This window comes from Bos javanicus, chromosome 13, assembly GCF_032452875.1.
Source record: "Bos javanicus breed banteng chromosome 13, ARS-OSU_banteng_1.0, whole genome shotgun sequence".
NCBI lineage: Eukaryota > Metazoa > Chordata > Mammalia > Artiodactyla > Bovidae > Bos > Bos javanicus.
The window spans coordinates 23,500,355-23,513,573 of NC_083880.1; the positions used below are offsets into that span (position 1 = coordinate 23,500,355).

General features: G+C 40.9%; 1 protein-coding gene across 4 annotated transcripts; it reads left to right on the plus strand.

Moving 5' to 3' along the window:
• The first annotated feature begins 637 nt into the window (after positions 1 to 637).
• BMI1 (BMI1 proto-oncogene, polycomb ring finger) lies at positions 638 to 10,604 on the plus strand. Of its 4 annotated transcripts, none has more exons than XM_061435977.1 (10): positions 638 to 720; positions 5,545 to 5,675; positions 6,000 to 6,096; positions 6,706 to 6,761; positions 6,850 to 6,900; positions 7,051 to 7,159; positions 7,241 to 7,286; positions 7,686 to 7,784; positions 8,169 to 8,249; positions 8,343 to 10,604. In XM_061435977.1, the coding sequence occupies exons 2-10, from the start codon at positions 5,564 to 5,566 to the stop codon at positions 8,670 to 8,672; spliced, it is 981 nt and encodes a 326-aa protein (XP_061291961.1). In that variant the 5' UTR covers positions 638 to 720; positions 5,545 to 5,563; the 3' UTR covers positions 8,673 to 10,604. The 4 variants fall into 4 exon arrangements, with proteins under 4 accessions (XP_061291961.1, XP_061291962.1, XP_061291963.1 ...); XM_061435978.1 differs by lacking the exon at positions 638 to 720 and adding an exon at positions 1,062 to 1,214; XM_061435979.1 differs by lacking the exon at positions 638 to 720 and adding an exon at positions 4,730 to 4,803.
• The last annotated feature ends 2,615 nt before the right edge of the window (positions 10,605 to 13,219 follow it).

Genomic DNA, 13,219 nt, shown 5'->3' on the forward strand with positions numbered 1-13,219 from the left:
CCCAGGCCGCCCTTAAGGAATGAGGGGAGCACGTGACCCGGTGGGGGGGTGGCGGGGGGAGGGGGCGGGCGGACTCTGAGCCATTTTGGAGCCGGTGTCAGTTTCCACTCTGCCTTCAGCGGTGCATTTTTTTTTCCACCCTCCCCTCCCCCGTCCTCAGCCTTCCTCCCCTCCCCCCGCCTCTCCGCACGCACACACACGGCGCCCCCCACCCGCCCTCCTCCCCCCCAACGGCAACTATGAAATAATAATCGTAGTATTAAAGGCAGAGATCTGGGCGAGACAATGGGGATGTTGGCGAGGGAGCCCCGATCCGGATTAGAAACACCTCCCAGCCCCGCAGAATAATACTGATTGCGCCCCCTCCGCGCGCTCCCTCCCCCGAGTGCGGAGCGGGAGGAGGCGGCGGCGGCGGCCGAGGAGGAGGAGGAGGCCCAGGAGGAGGAGGCGTTGGAGGCCAAGGAGGAGAAGGAGGAGGCCGCGGAGGAGGAGGAGGCCGAGGCGGAGGAGGAGGAGGAGGAGGCCGGGCTCGGGAGGCAGCATGAGCCGAGCGCGGCGGCCGCCGCTCCTCTCGGCTGCGCTCGTTGCCCATTGACAGCGGCGTCTGCAGCTCGCTTCAAGATGGCCGCTTGGCTCACATTCATTTTCTGCTGAACGACTTTTAACTTTCATTGTCTTTTCCGCCCGCTTCGATCGCCTCTCGCCGGCTGCTTTTTCCGGGTACGTAGGAGGCGAGGCGCCTCCGGGACGGGGCCTGGGGGCGGCGGGGGCCGCGCGGGACTCAGGCCGGCCGCGGGTGGACGGGGAACGGCCCCCCCCCACCGCGCCTCGCCCGCGCCGGCCGGGAGGGCGCTGACAGCGTGGGCGCCGAGCCCCGCGCCGCCGCCCGCCGCCCGCCGCCGCCCGCCGGCCCCGCGCGCCGCCCGGCCCCGCGCGCCGCCCGCGCCCGCGAGCGCGCGCCCGCCGCCGCCCGCCGACTCCCGCGGCGCCGGGACCGACCCGCAGCCCGCGCCGCGCCGCCGCCGCCAGCCGGCCTCGGCGCCGCTCCAGCCGCCGCCCGCTCCAGCCCGGACGCGCCGCGCGCGGCCCCACGTTTTAGTTCCTTTCTCCCCCGAGCGCCCCTCTACACCCTCGCGACGCACATGGCCCCCGAGAAGAATACTTCTATTTGCAGCCTCTGCGGCTCTCCCGGCCACGGCGCCCTTTGTTGAGAGGTAGATTTTGATGAAACGGGGACGGGTGCCTGAAATCGGGAGCTGCTTGGGTCAAGTGGCTTCCCTCCTCTCCCGAAGAAAGGGCTTTGGAGGGGTTTAAACAGCCAGAGAACGCCCCCATTTTATAGGGACGGGTTGCTTGGGGGGCCGCGATCCCGCCAAGGTGGATGTTAGGCTGAAAGGAGCCCGAACAAAAATGTTATTAACTTAAGTTGGAGGGACACTTGGGTGAATTTAGATGGCTTGTAAGATGGCGGTTCCCAGTTGTTTCCAAGGTCTCCTGCGTTTGTGTTTAAAATGGTAAAGTTTTCAAGGTGTTATTTGTTGAGAGTCTCGGATAAGTTCTTCAAATATTACTTGGGAGGTGCTCAGTGGGAAGTGGGCATTTCAAATTTGGAGCTTTTTTTGGAGTGATGATGGTGAATGGACGTTAGTCTTGCAAGAGGTTTCCTCTCTTTTTCCTTTTTCTTTTTTTCCCCCGTCTCAGAGACTACAGTTTTTTTTTTCTTCTTCTTCTTCTTTTTTCCACCTCTAGTATGGGATGCACTTAGAACCATGACTTAAGTCTACAACGTTTTATAGGTTTTACTAAATGTCAGCATAGGTCATGTGGTGAAGAGATGCTTTGGAGAAAGGAGCACTAAAAAGTTGATGGCATATGTTAATACAGTCTTTTGGGTTTGACAGCCATGTAGCACGATCTTTTTCCCAGAGATTTACAGTTAATAATTGGAAGTAAATAAGTATAGAGACTTTGATCATTCCCAATTGCAATAAAAGGATTTAGTGGGCTTAGTGGTCACGGTTCAGTATCTGAAATAGAAGCATGTATTAACCCCTTCCCAGAAAGTAGGCAAAATCCTGGGCATATTTATTCAAATCCAAATGTAGGTTGGTGATGCCTAGAATGTTATGTGTAGTTCAACTTATGTTTTATAGGAACCTTAACCCCCATGTTCTGGAAACATAAGCCACACTAAAGTCTAGAAACTTAAGGATGCCAATTATTAACAGCATATGCTAACTTAAGACTATATTAACATTTGAGTTTTATTTTAAGTAGAATTTCTTTGAGGTTGATTTTATGAGCAAATTTATAAATTTTTAAATAATTAAGTTCATTTCCATACATCTGCACCAAAGTGCAAGGGTGTTTGAAATAACCTACCTGTATAAACTTACGCCTAGTAACAGTATCTTTAAAGCCATTAAGCCACTGTGTATGCATGTGTGTGTTTGTATATACACACACACGCTTCTGTAAGAAAATTGAGCATTTAGTTGTACTTAAGTCATTAATGCTCTATCATTAAGTTCTTGGATGTGCATTCAGTGCCCCTAAAAGGTGAAATTCTCCCTAGGAGTCAAGTTAACCCCAACTTTACCCACACTTGTATTGGGCTGGGAGCCTCAACTGGGGTTATGGAGTTCATTTGCATTTCTTAGACTGCAGTAGTCAAGCTGATTGTTAACATAAGAACTTGCTTCTGTTTTCCTTCATTTTGACATGACTGGTGTTAGGCCTCCAACTAAACTGACTGCCCCAACTAAGTATGTTATAATGACAAGTTTTAACTATTGAGTATTTTTCCATAGTATGTTTGGTGCCTTTTTGCTTGCTTAACTGGCAGTTTCTGTGGTGGAACCTAGAAGGTTTTCCTTTCTAAGGTGCAAGAGATTGTTTCTGAAACTCTTATCAAACATGTCAGATGTTTTGGAAGTCTTTATTAGGCTGCCAGTGCTTTCAAGTAGTATAAAAAGATAAAGAACTGATTCTTACACAAGTAACAAAGTGATACTTACTAGCACTATAAATGGTTATAGGGTTGTGGCCAAAGTCTTCTGAATTGAAGTAAAGGAGTTGTGTGAATTAAGACTTAAGATGAATTTGAAAGGGTTTTGGTCAAGTACATGAGACTTCAATCTGATTGTTTTCTGTCTTAATATTTGTGTTTGTCTGGTGTTGGTTTTATATAGAGGAGAAATTAAGGCAGCTGTTTTTATTAATGCCCCTTCCTGAACTTCAGGATCCGGTGGTATTAGCATGATGTGCTTTCACATGGAGACAGAAGTATCACCTTGCTATCTATCTATCTAGGAAAGGTCCTGCTGTTTCACAAGGAGAGTTTTCTTTCAGAACCAAGAAGGCTTGTCTTTAATCACCAAGTACAATAGAATTAAATATTGCTACTCTTTAGGGACACTGCTCCACCCACAACTCCTCTGTAACCCCACTTAGATTTATAGTAACAATATGTTGACAATATTCCTCTAAACAAATCTTCCAAAGATAACTGAGGAGTCACACATGACGTTTTCTGGTTGAAGTCACTGGTTGCCATTGTGGTCATTTTTCATAAAAGAGGCTTTGTTTTATTTTTACCATTCTCCTCCCCCCGCCCCCCGCCCCCCACCCCCACCCCCCAGTACTCCAAAGCTTTTAGTTTCAGCCATTGAGCTGTGTTGATTAGTATTTCCCTCTTCTGCATTGAAATTCCCTGAGAATTAAAACCTCAGATGCATCTTCAAGTTTCACCAGTTCCTAGATTTCTATTCAAGGCAGCTTTGAGAATGTGCTTCAGAGAAATCTGGAAGCTTGGTCTTATTTCGGATTCTGAAATGAATGAAGTAGGAGTCAGAAATGCATTTTTCGAGCATGCTGCACGAAGTAATTGACTTCCCTTATTGTCCACTGGTGTATTGTTGCTGACAGTTCCCCCCGCCGCCCCCTCCCCCGTGACTTTTCTGTAATATATGATATCTGTTGGGAATGTCAATTCATTGTGTGGAGGTTTGCTTGGAGGTTAGGTTGAGAAAATGACATTTGTTTTTCTCCTGTGGATGCTCAGGGCTGACAAGGTGTTGATTTAGCGTTGGGAATGGGCTGGTCACACGGTTCTTTAACTTATTGTCACTATCGCCGATTCAAGTAGTTTTTCTTGTCTCCATCCAGCATAGTTCAGGTAAAACACAAGGCTTTGTACTCGCCTCCTCTGCGGTAAAACAGATTTCAGTTTTCAGCCTTTCCAAAACTTTGTATCGCTCATCTAATCTGCAGAAGAACTTCCTACTAGAGAAGAAAGCATTAAAGAGGTTCATTTCAATAAACATCTCTGCAATTTGAGCCCTTATAGTTTCGGGTTAAGTGCACAGTTGGCAATTCTCAAAAGATCCTTCGTGAAAATTTTGACCTAGTGATTGCTAACTGGAGAGACCGAGTCAAGATCTGAAAGAAGCTCTTCGCGCCGAGTCCACATGGAAACAGGCCCCCAAGAGTGTCCGAAATGGCCGAGAGTGCGGTTTGCATTTTCCTTTACGACTTCACGCGGCTGCCTACCGGGTCGCCCTGCTCGGGATCCTGCTCCCCAGCGTCAAGGGGCCTCGTGGGGCCGCCCCACCCCCGCGCCGCGCGCCCGCACCCCACCCCGCCCCCGCGCCGGCCCCGCCCCCGCGCCGTGCCGGCCCCTCCCCCGTGCCCGCCGCCGCCGCCGCCGCCGCCGCCCGGCAGCCCCGCACGCCCGCCGAAGCTCCGGGCTCGGCCGGGCTCCGCGCGCGGAGTTGCAGCGGTGGCCGGATGCCAAGTGTAAGTGTAAGTTGCTATGGAAACCCCGACAGAGGCAAGTTCCGAATCCGGAGCGAGACGGAGCCCCGGGCGCCGCCGGATCCGCCCCTCGCATCCCGGCCCCCGGGCGTCCGCGCGCTCAGGCCCCAGCCCGAGGCCGACTCGAGGTGCTTCTCCTGCGGCCCGAGCACCCAGCTCCGGAAATGCCAGGGATGCAGATAGAGCAGAATTTGCTTTCCCTTTGTATCACGTCAAAACGTGCCAGGTTCTGGTGGCTGGAACCGCCTAAAACAACCGGAACCCCTGGGAAGCGGGGGCATGCTCCTGGATTTTCGATCGAAGAGCCGTAAGGAAGTTTTACGATAAATTTGGAGTCCTGGAACAACCCCTCGCGGTTGGTAAATATCTGCGGGGAGTGTGTGGCGTCTGCAGCAGCCGTGGGGCTGCTGGGCTGGAGGACAAATGGAAGAAAGCGGCCCGAATACTCTCAGCTCCCAGCCCCCACCTCAGACCTTTTCTTCTCCCTCCTGAAATGACCTGAGGGACCAGATATTACTTTTTGGGGGTTCTTTTTCACCTTTTCAGTAGAATTGATCGAGGTCCGATCGGTGAATTCCTTATGTAGAAGATGTTGGGACAATCCTGCTGCAGTGTTAAAAATGCATTTTATGAACTCCTCCAACATATCAGAGCGTATGGTTCCTGGGAGTTGGAGATAATCTCAATTCTCTTTCTGTGAATTATAGCCAGTATTACTTTGTCTTGCAGGATCTTTTATCAAGCAGAAATGCATCGAACAACCAGAATCAAGATCACTGAGCTAAATCCCCACCTAATGTGTGTTCTTTGTGGAGGGTACTTCATTGATGCCACAACCATAATAGAATGTCTACATTCCTGTGAGTACCAAGTTTTAGACCTTTTTATGTCGTGCATATTTAACATCTTGTTCTGAAATTTGAAAACTAACAATTCTGGCTATCCTTAAGAATGTTGGTGCAAAGTGAAGAAGTTGTCTTCTTCTCTTGTATTTAGTGACTTTTTTGTTAATGCGTGTAATAAAATACTATTGTGTAAGTATTCTCAGGCTATCAACTGAGTTTAATTATAAATACCTTTTGGCAATTACCATTTTGTTACTACTAGTTCCGTGTTTCTGACACTGATTTTATGGTTTAGCATCTAATTCCTGAACTGTAAAAAATTTATGTTTTTACTTCTAGTCTGTAAAACGTGTATTGTGCGTTACCTGGAGACCAGCAAGTATTGTCCTATCTGTGATGTCCAAGTTCACAAAACCAGACCACTACTGAATATAAGGTAAGAAAATGTTTAAAAATCATTGTTTGTAATCTTTATTGGAATTGTAGTACTTAATAAATTATAAATCTATACATAAATATTCAATAAATTGTTGAATTTATTGTTTATTTCTTCACACAAAATTTACCCTTCAGTCTCCATCTGATATGAATGTTTTGTAGAGGGTAGCCCCCTTCATTTCTTGGCCATTTTAATGATGGCTAAACAGATTTTGAGTTTTTTTAACCATCTTTTAGAAATTGAATTAATTTTCCATTTTTGCATTGTTTTTGACCTTGTGACAGGCCAAGAGTGAATGTGTTTAAACTGCTTCCATTCTCTCTTCTTTGTTCTCTTTCATATTAGCTAGTTTGGTCATTTGAAAAGCACACTTCTCTTGGTGAAATGTGAAGAATTTATTAGTGAATAAAATGAAATATTCTTCTAATTTAAGACAGTGCTACCACATAAAGAACTTTTATCCCCATAATTATGTTGATGTAGTTATAAACAGTGTCACAATCAAGTTAAATACTATAACACAAAGAAAACAAAGAATGTGTTGCAACGTATGAACATTATAGTTTTTGCTATGTTGAAATTTTATTTTCTAATTTATTCTCTCAGGTCAGATAAAACTCTTCAAGATATTGTATACAAATTAGTTCCAGGGCTTTTCAAAAGTGAGTAACTTGCTTAAAAATAAACATTTTAAAAGTATTTACCAGTTTTACCTGCTACACCAAATATTTGTCTTTTTATTCTCTTTAGATGAAATGAAGAGAAGAAGGGATTTTTATGCCGCTCATCCTTCAGCTGATGGTAAACTCTTTGGAATGGGAAAGACATTTTATTTGGAGGGAGAACTTATTCAGTAATTTATTAAAACTAAGTTTAAAGTACAGTTCTTCTATGTATGTAATATTTCATTTAAATGTTTATTAAAAATTGAATTTTAAAATGTCTTTATAGCTGCCAATGGCTCTAATGAAGACAGAGGAGAAGTGGCTGATGAAGATAAGAGAATTATAACTGATGATGAGATAATAAGTTTATCCATTGAATTCTTTGACCAGAACAGGTAAATTCTTTAGGAAATATGTTTTATGCTAATATATTTATTAGATACATTGTTTGCTTAATAAATTATTTTGCTTTTTAGATTGGATCGGAAAATAAACAAGGACAAAGAGAAATCTAAGGAGGAGGTATGTTCAATGGAGAAAAACACATTGTTTAGATTCTCGACTTTATGAGAGTGTATGTTCCCCTTTGGAATATTCTAGGATTGGATGATGCTATCAAATAGAAGAAAATCATCATATTTGATGTTTTAGAGTTGATCTATATCTGATAGTTAATAGATGGAATTTATATGATTATTCTTACAAAATATTTTCAGTAATATTTAATGTTTTGATATACTGAAGAAATCTGTTCATCTAGTGTTTATAATAATAGCACATTCAAAGTATAGTTGAGAACAGTCGAATCTCAGCTTTGGTGTTAGTACCTTTTATCATACTCAGACATCTATCTAATTGACTTAAGAAGAAAAACAAAGTTAGGAATTTAAAAAAATTAACTTTTCTTAAATATGCTTTTAGGTGAATGATAAAAGATATTTACGATGCCCAGCAGCAATGACTGTAATGCACCTAAGAAAGTTTCTCAGAAGTAAAATGGACATACCTAATACTTTCCAGGTATCTACTTTATGGTTTTCATGCATTTGATGTAAATGCTTTTTAAAAAAATTCAGTGACCTTTTTCTTTTTGCATTCTAAACCCAAAAAAGCAACATTTTTTTTTAACTTGGTACTTTATTTGAAAATAGCTCTTTAAATGTTTGGTATGGATCCTGTTTTATGCTATGAAAGCAAATCCCTTAATGATTTCAAGAAGTTTTTCCTCATTTGAGGTTCCAAGAGGGATTCTTGCTTTGCCCAAATGTTTGGAGAAAGTGTTTTTTAAAAGCGTTTTTGTTTTTTTTTTTTAATCATTTTTGGATTATATTTAGATGATCAGAAAATCTATATTCACCATAATTCTTTGTGATGCTTAATAATTGAAGTGTTGTTTATCAACAGATTGATGTCATGTATGAAGAGGAACCTTTAAAAGATTACTATACACTAATGGATATTGCCTACATTTATACCTGGAGAAGGGTAAGTAAGCATACCTCATGCTCATAGATTATTTTGGTAAGCTGTACTTAAAGATCTAAGACTGATTTGTTTCCCCCCCTCTTAACTTTGTAGAATGGCCCACTTCCTTTGAAATACAGAGTTCGACCTACTTGTAAAAGAATGAAGATCAGTCATCAGAGAGATGGACTGACTAACACTGGAGAACTGGAAAGTGACTCTGGGAGTGACAAGGCCAACAGCCCAGCAGGAGGCATCCCCTCCACCTCTTCCTGTTTGCCCAGTCCCAGCACTCCAGTCCAGTCTCCTCATCCTCAGTTTCCTCACATTTCCAGTACTATGAATGGAACCAGCAGCAGCCCCAGCGGTAACCACCAATCTTCCTTTGCCAATAGACCTCGAAAATCATCAGTAAATGGGTCGTCAGCAACTTCATCTGGTTGATACCTGAGACTGTTGAGGGAAAAAAAATTTTAAACCCTTGATTTATATAGATATCTTCATGCCATTACAGCTTTATAGATGCTAATACATGTGACTATCGTCCAATTTGCTTTCTTTTGTAGTGAAGTTAAATTTGACTATAAAAGATGGACTAGATGTGATATTCATATGGACGTTAATGGAAAAGAAAGATCATTTCTCGAAAGAATTAGTTTCAGAGAAAGCAGGCAAGATGTTTTTCTGTGTTAGGACCGATGTGAAATGGTTTCTGTCACCATTGTTTGGATTTGAAAATCTTCTGCAGTGGATATAAACATTGGGCCGTAGTTTGTTAATCTCAACTAACGAAACCTCCATTACATCCTCCTTGATTGTTCTTGTTATTATGCTGTTTTGTGAACCTGTAGAAAACAAGTGCTTTTTATCTTGAAATTCAACAAATGGAAAGAATATGCATAGAATAATGCATTCTATGTAGCCATGTCACTGTGAATAACAATTTCTCGCATATTTAGCCATTTTGATTCCTGTTCGATTTTTTACTTCTCTGTTGCTACGCAAAACCGATCAAAGGAAAGTAACTTCAGTTTTACAATCTGTATGCCTAAAAGCGGGTACTACCGTTTATTTTACTGACTTGTTTAAATGATTCGCTTTTGTAAGAATCAGATGGCATTATGCTTGTTGTACAATGCCATATTGGTATATGACATAACAGGAAACAGTATTGTATGATATATTTATAAATACTATAAAGAAAATATTGTGTTTCATGCATTCAGAGATGGTTGTTAAAATTCTCCCAACTGGTTCGACCTTTGCAGATACCTATGTTTGAGCCTTATCAGCATAGAATATTTTTAACGTGGATATCTAACTTCTGTTCCATTGGAAGCAATTGGCATTATTGTCATATGGATTTTTCTCTAGTAATACCTTTTACTTTTAAAATTAATTGCTGCATTAAAGGAAAACTTTTCACTAAGGGATTTGGAAATGCTGTCGTCATTTCCTGTTGCTTACGATGGTAATTAATGTGTTTTTAAAATGCATATTGATCACTGTAATTCTAAGACCGATTTTGAAATAAGCCAGATTGCTGGAGAAAGAAAATTTTTATCTAAAATTATTTTAATATGTGGCATAGTGGAAATCTCAAATTTAAGAATTGCTTTTACAATTGTAAACAATGGAATTTACCCTCTCTGTAAAGTCTGGAAATAGAAGCAATTTATTGTGAGCTTCTACAGGTATTAGTTTTTAAATAGAGTGAGCATGTTGAATTTAAAATATGAATATGCGCCCCCCCAAATTTTCAGATTGTGTTTTGCTTTGGTCGGACTTGGTGTGTGTTCATCACCCATCAGTTATTTGTGAGGGTGTTTATTCTCTATGAATATTGTTTCATGTTTGTATGGGAAAATTGTAGCTAAACATTTCATTGTCCCCTGTCTGCAAAAGAAGCACAATTCTATTGCTCTGTCTTGCTTATAGTCATTAAATCATTACTTTTACATATATTGCTGTTACTTCTGCTTTCTTTAAAGATACAGTAAAGTTTTATGAAACCACAAAATACATATATTTTTATTTTGACCTAAATTTGTACAGTCCCATTGTAAGTGTTGTTTCTAATTATAGATGTAAATTTAAATTTCATTTGTAATTGGAAAAAATCCAATAAAAAAGATATTCATTTAGAAAATAGCTAAGGCTTTAATAAAAATTTGATATGAAAAGCACAATGTGCAGAAGTTTTGGAAACCCTGTTGTGGATTACACCAGGTAAAGGCTAAAGAACATCCATTGCTGTCTTAGTGATGTTGCTGAGAGTACATGCTTTGTTGTATAATTGCTTGAAAGCCCAATGGAAAGATGTATCTGTTTATTTACTTTATAATCTTTGAAGTAAAAGTTACTCATGTTTGCCAATTTTGGTGAAGTTAACTTATTTTTCTAGGCTTTTCTTCTCAAGTGTTTCATGATGTTATCTAAGACAAGAAAAAAAATTAATGAAAGTTTCAAGTGATGTTTTTACTTTGGATATGACCATGTATATAAAAAATGAAAAAATATTTTCAAAGTCTAAAAACTTCAAGTGCTAGTGGACTGTCATTTGACTTAACACAAAACCAAGTCGTAGGACCAAAACAGAACTCAAAGACTTTACGTCTCAACTTTTTATGGATTTATTTTTGAATTTACTTAGTAAAATATCAGATACTGCATTTATAGCTTACCTAACACTATTTTTCCATCCTTGAAACCATGTCCATTTATTTTGTTTAAAAGAGGAATTTTCCCCCAGTCAATGTGAAAATTGCTTGAGCTTTAAAGGCTATTTCAGCTAAAATTTGTCTTTAAATAAAACAGAAGAAAGATTTCAATGTTTTTTATTCTTGGTAACCAGCCATTACACTTGACAATTAGGCTTTAAAACTTTTGCTAAACTACCACTTAAAATTTCAACCTTACAAAAACCCATAGCTGCTAACTTTGTAACTCTTAGTAGTCAATGCAGGAAACGGCTGTAAGTTTGGCTGAAAAGTATTCTGGGATTCTATACCACAAAGTTAGAGCTAAAAATATTCCACAGAAAACACCTAAATTGATTTCACAGATTTTAGCTTAAATGCAAAAAAAAAGAATGAGGCTGGTTCCTGTTGTGTAAATAGTGATCTATCTTGCTTTACACGTGCATACCCCTTTACAAGTACTTTTTTGCCTTTAAAATTGCCGGCCGTTAATTGCTTTGAGTTGAAAAAAAAAGTTGCCCTTCAGTTGACTTCACCTACCAACCCATAGTGCTTCGTTTCCATATTCGTATGTGCAAATGTTAGGACCTCTGGAGGTACAATGCAACCGGCAGAGTAAACTATTAGGGCTCTTCCTTCATCCTTTCCTCTTATTCTTTTCCCAGTATTAGAGTTGCAGTTCACTTGTGGTCTTTTGGTACACTCACTGTATAGGCCTATGAAAAAGTTTTGGTATGAAAAATTAATAGGAACGTAAAAAGAACCCATGTGAAATCCCATGAAATCTCCACTGGCCAAGGAGAAATGAAAATGTTTGGTTTTTTAAAAATAGCTTATGTTAACTAACCTTTAGAGGAGATAGGATTTTAATTTTAGAAACAATCTGCACATTGAATCTAGTCTCAGAATCCTGAGGTGAAGAAAGTGTTATTTTTGTCCATTTCTCTTTATACTTTAAAAGTTTTAAAAATACACCTTTTTCTTCTGGGTATTCCATTGCCCTGAAATGACAGTTGGAAATTCTGATTTAGTTTAGTGCTCCATGAAATGGAGGCTCCATGTTATTTTGAAATATAAGGATTGTTTCCTCCATACAGTTTTACTCGCGTGTTATCCAAAACAAAAGGTCTTGATGAAATGACATTTTAAAGGGCCATTAAGAGAAAGAAAAAAAAAGTATATACCTTTAAGACTTGTAAAGTGTAAAGAGCACAGAACGCAGCTCCAAGGTAAGGCTCTTGGGTTAGATGAAGTCATTTCTTGAGGATGTTTCTTCAAGTATAAAATGAACAGTACAACAGGTGATTATTTCTAAGGTTGCTTTTAAAAAAATCCTGATTCATCCATAATAAATTAAACTGGGACCACAGAATTCAGATAGATGGGTCCTTTACAATGAAGAGAAAGTATCACATAATAGAACCTCCCAGTAGATCAGACGTGGGAAATACCCCGCGAAGCCTTTCCATCGCCTTAAAAATCTCAAGATCGCCCAGTTTTGATTATGAAAGTCTCCGAAAATGTTTACACAGTCGAGTGTTTCCTGTTTCCGCAGTTAATTTTTTTAACGTTTTTTTCTTCTTTTGGTTCTTGAAACGGATTTCCTTTATTTGCACCAGTTTCTTTTTCTGAGTGTGCAATTTCTAGAGGTCTCACATGAAGACTTCACCACCAACTTTATGTCTTCATCAAGTCGACGACATCAAAAGTCATTTATCACTGGAAAGCCTATTCCAGGATCGTTGGGAGTTTTCTCAAGAAGTTCCAGAGCATGTGGAAAACTCAGGCGAAGTCTCATTTAACCCTCTAGAGGAATAGTAAGCACTCAATAAAACTTCCAATGAACGAGTTAAATTACTTCCATTCTTCTGACTCTTGTCTTAAAATATCCTTTCCAGAGGCTATTAGAAGGGACTTCCCCAAAATAGCAACTGATGTTCCCTCAGATTCACCTACATTTCAATGTTTTAAAAAAGTTACTTCTTGCTCTGTTAGGTCGTCATAAACTCCAAACTTCAAAGTGAACCTCATTTCAAATTCGGTGCGGATTCGGCGCTCTCCAACCCTGTCCTTCTAAGTAAGCTGGAACCCAACTGACCCTCCGAAGGTTGCGGACCAGGGTATTCCCGAGACGCGTAGGGATGGGCGGAATGAGAAAATTACAGAGACGGATAAAGAGGTGACTGGAGTCGGCGATGTCGATCTAGGGGCTCCAGTCTTAGGTCTAAGTGCCCCCAAGAGTGGAAATATTCAAAGAAAGCCTAAGACAGGAGCGCACGGCGCGGCTTGGAA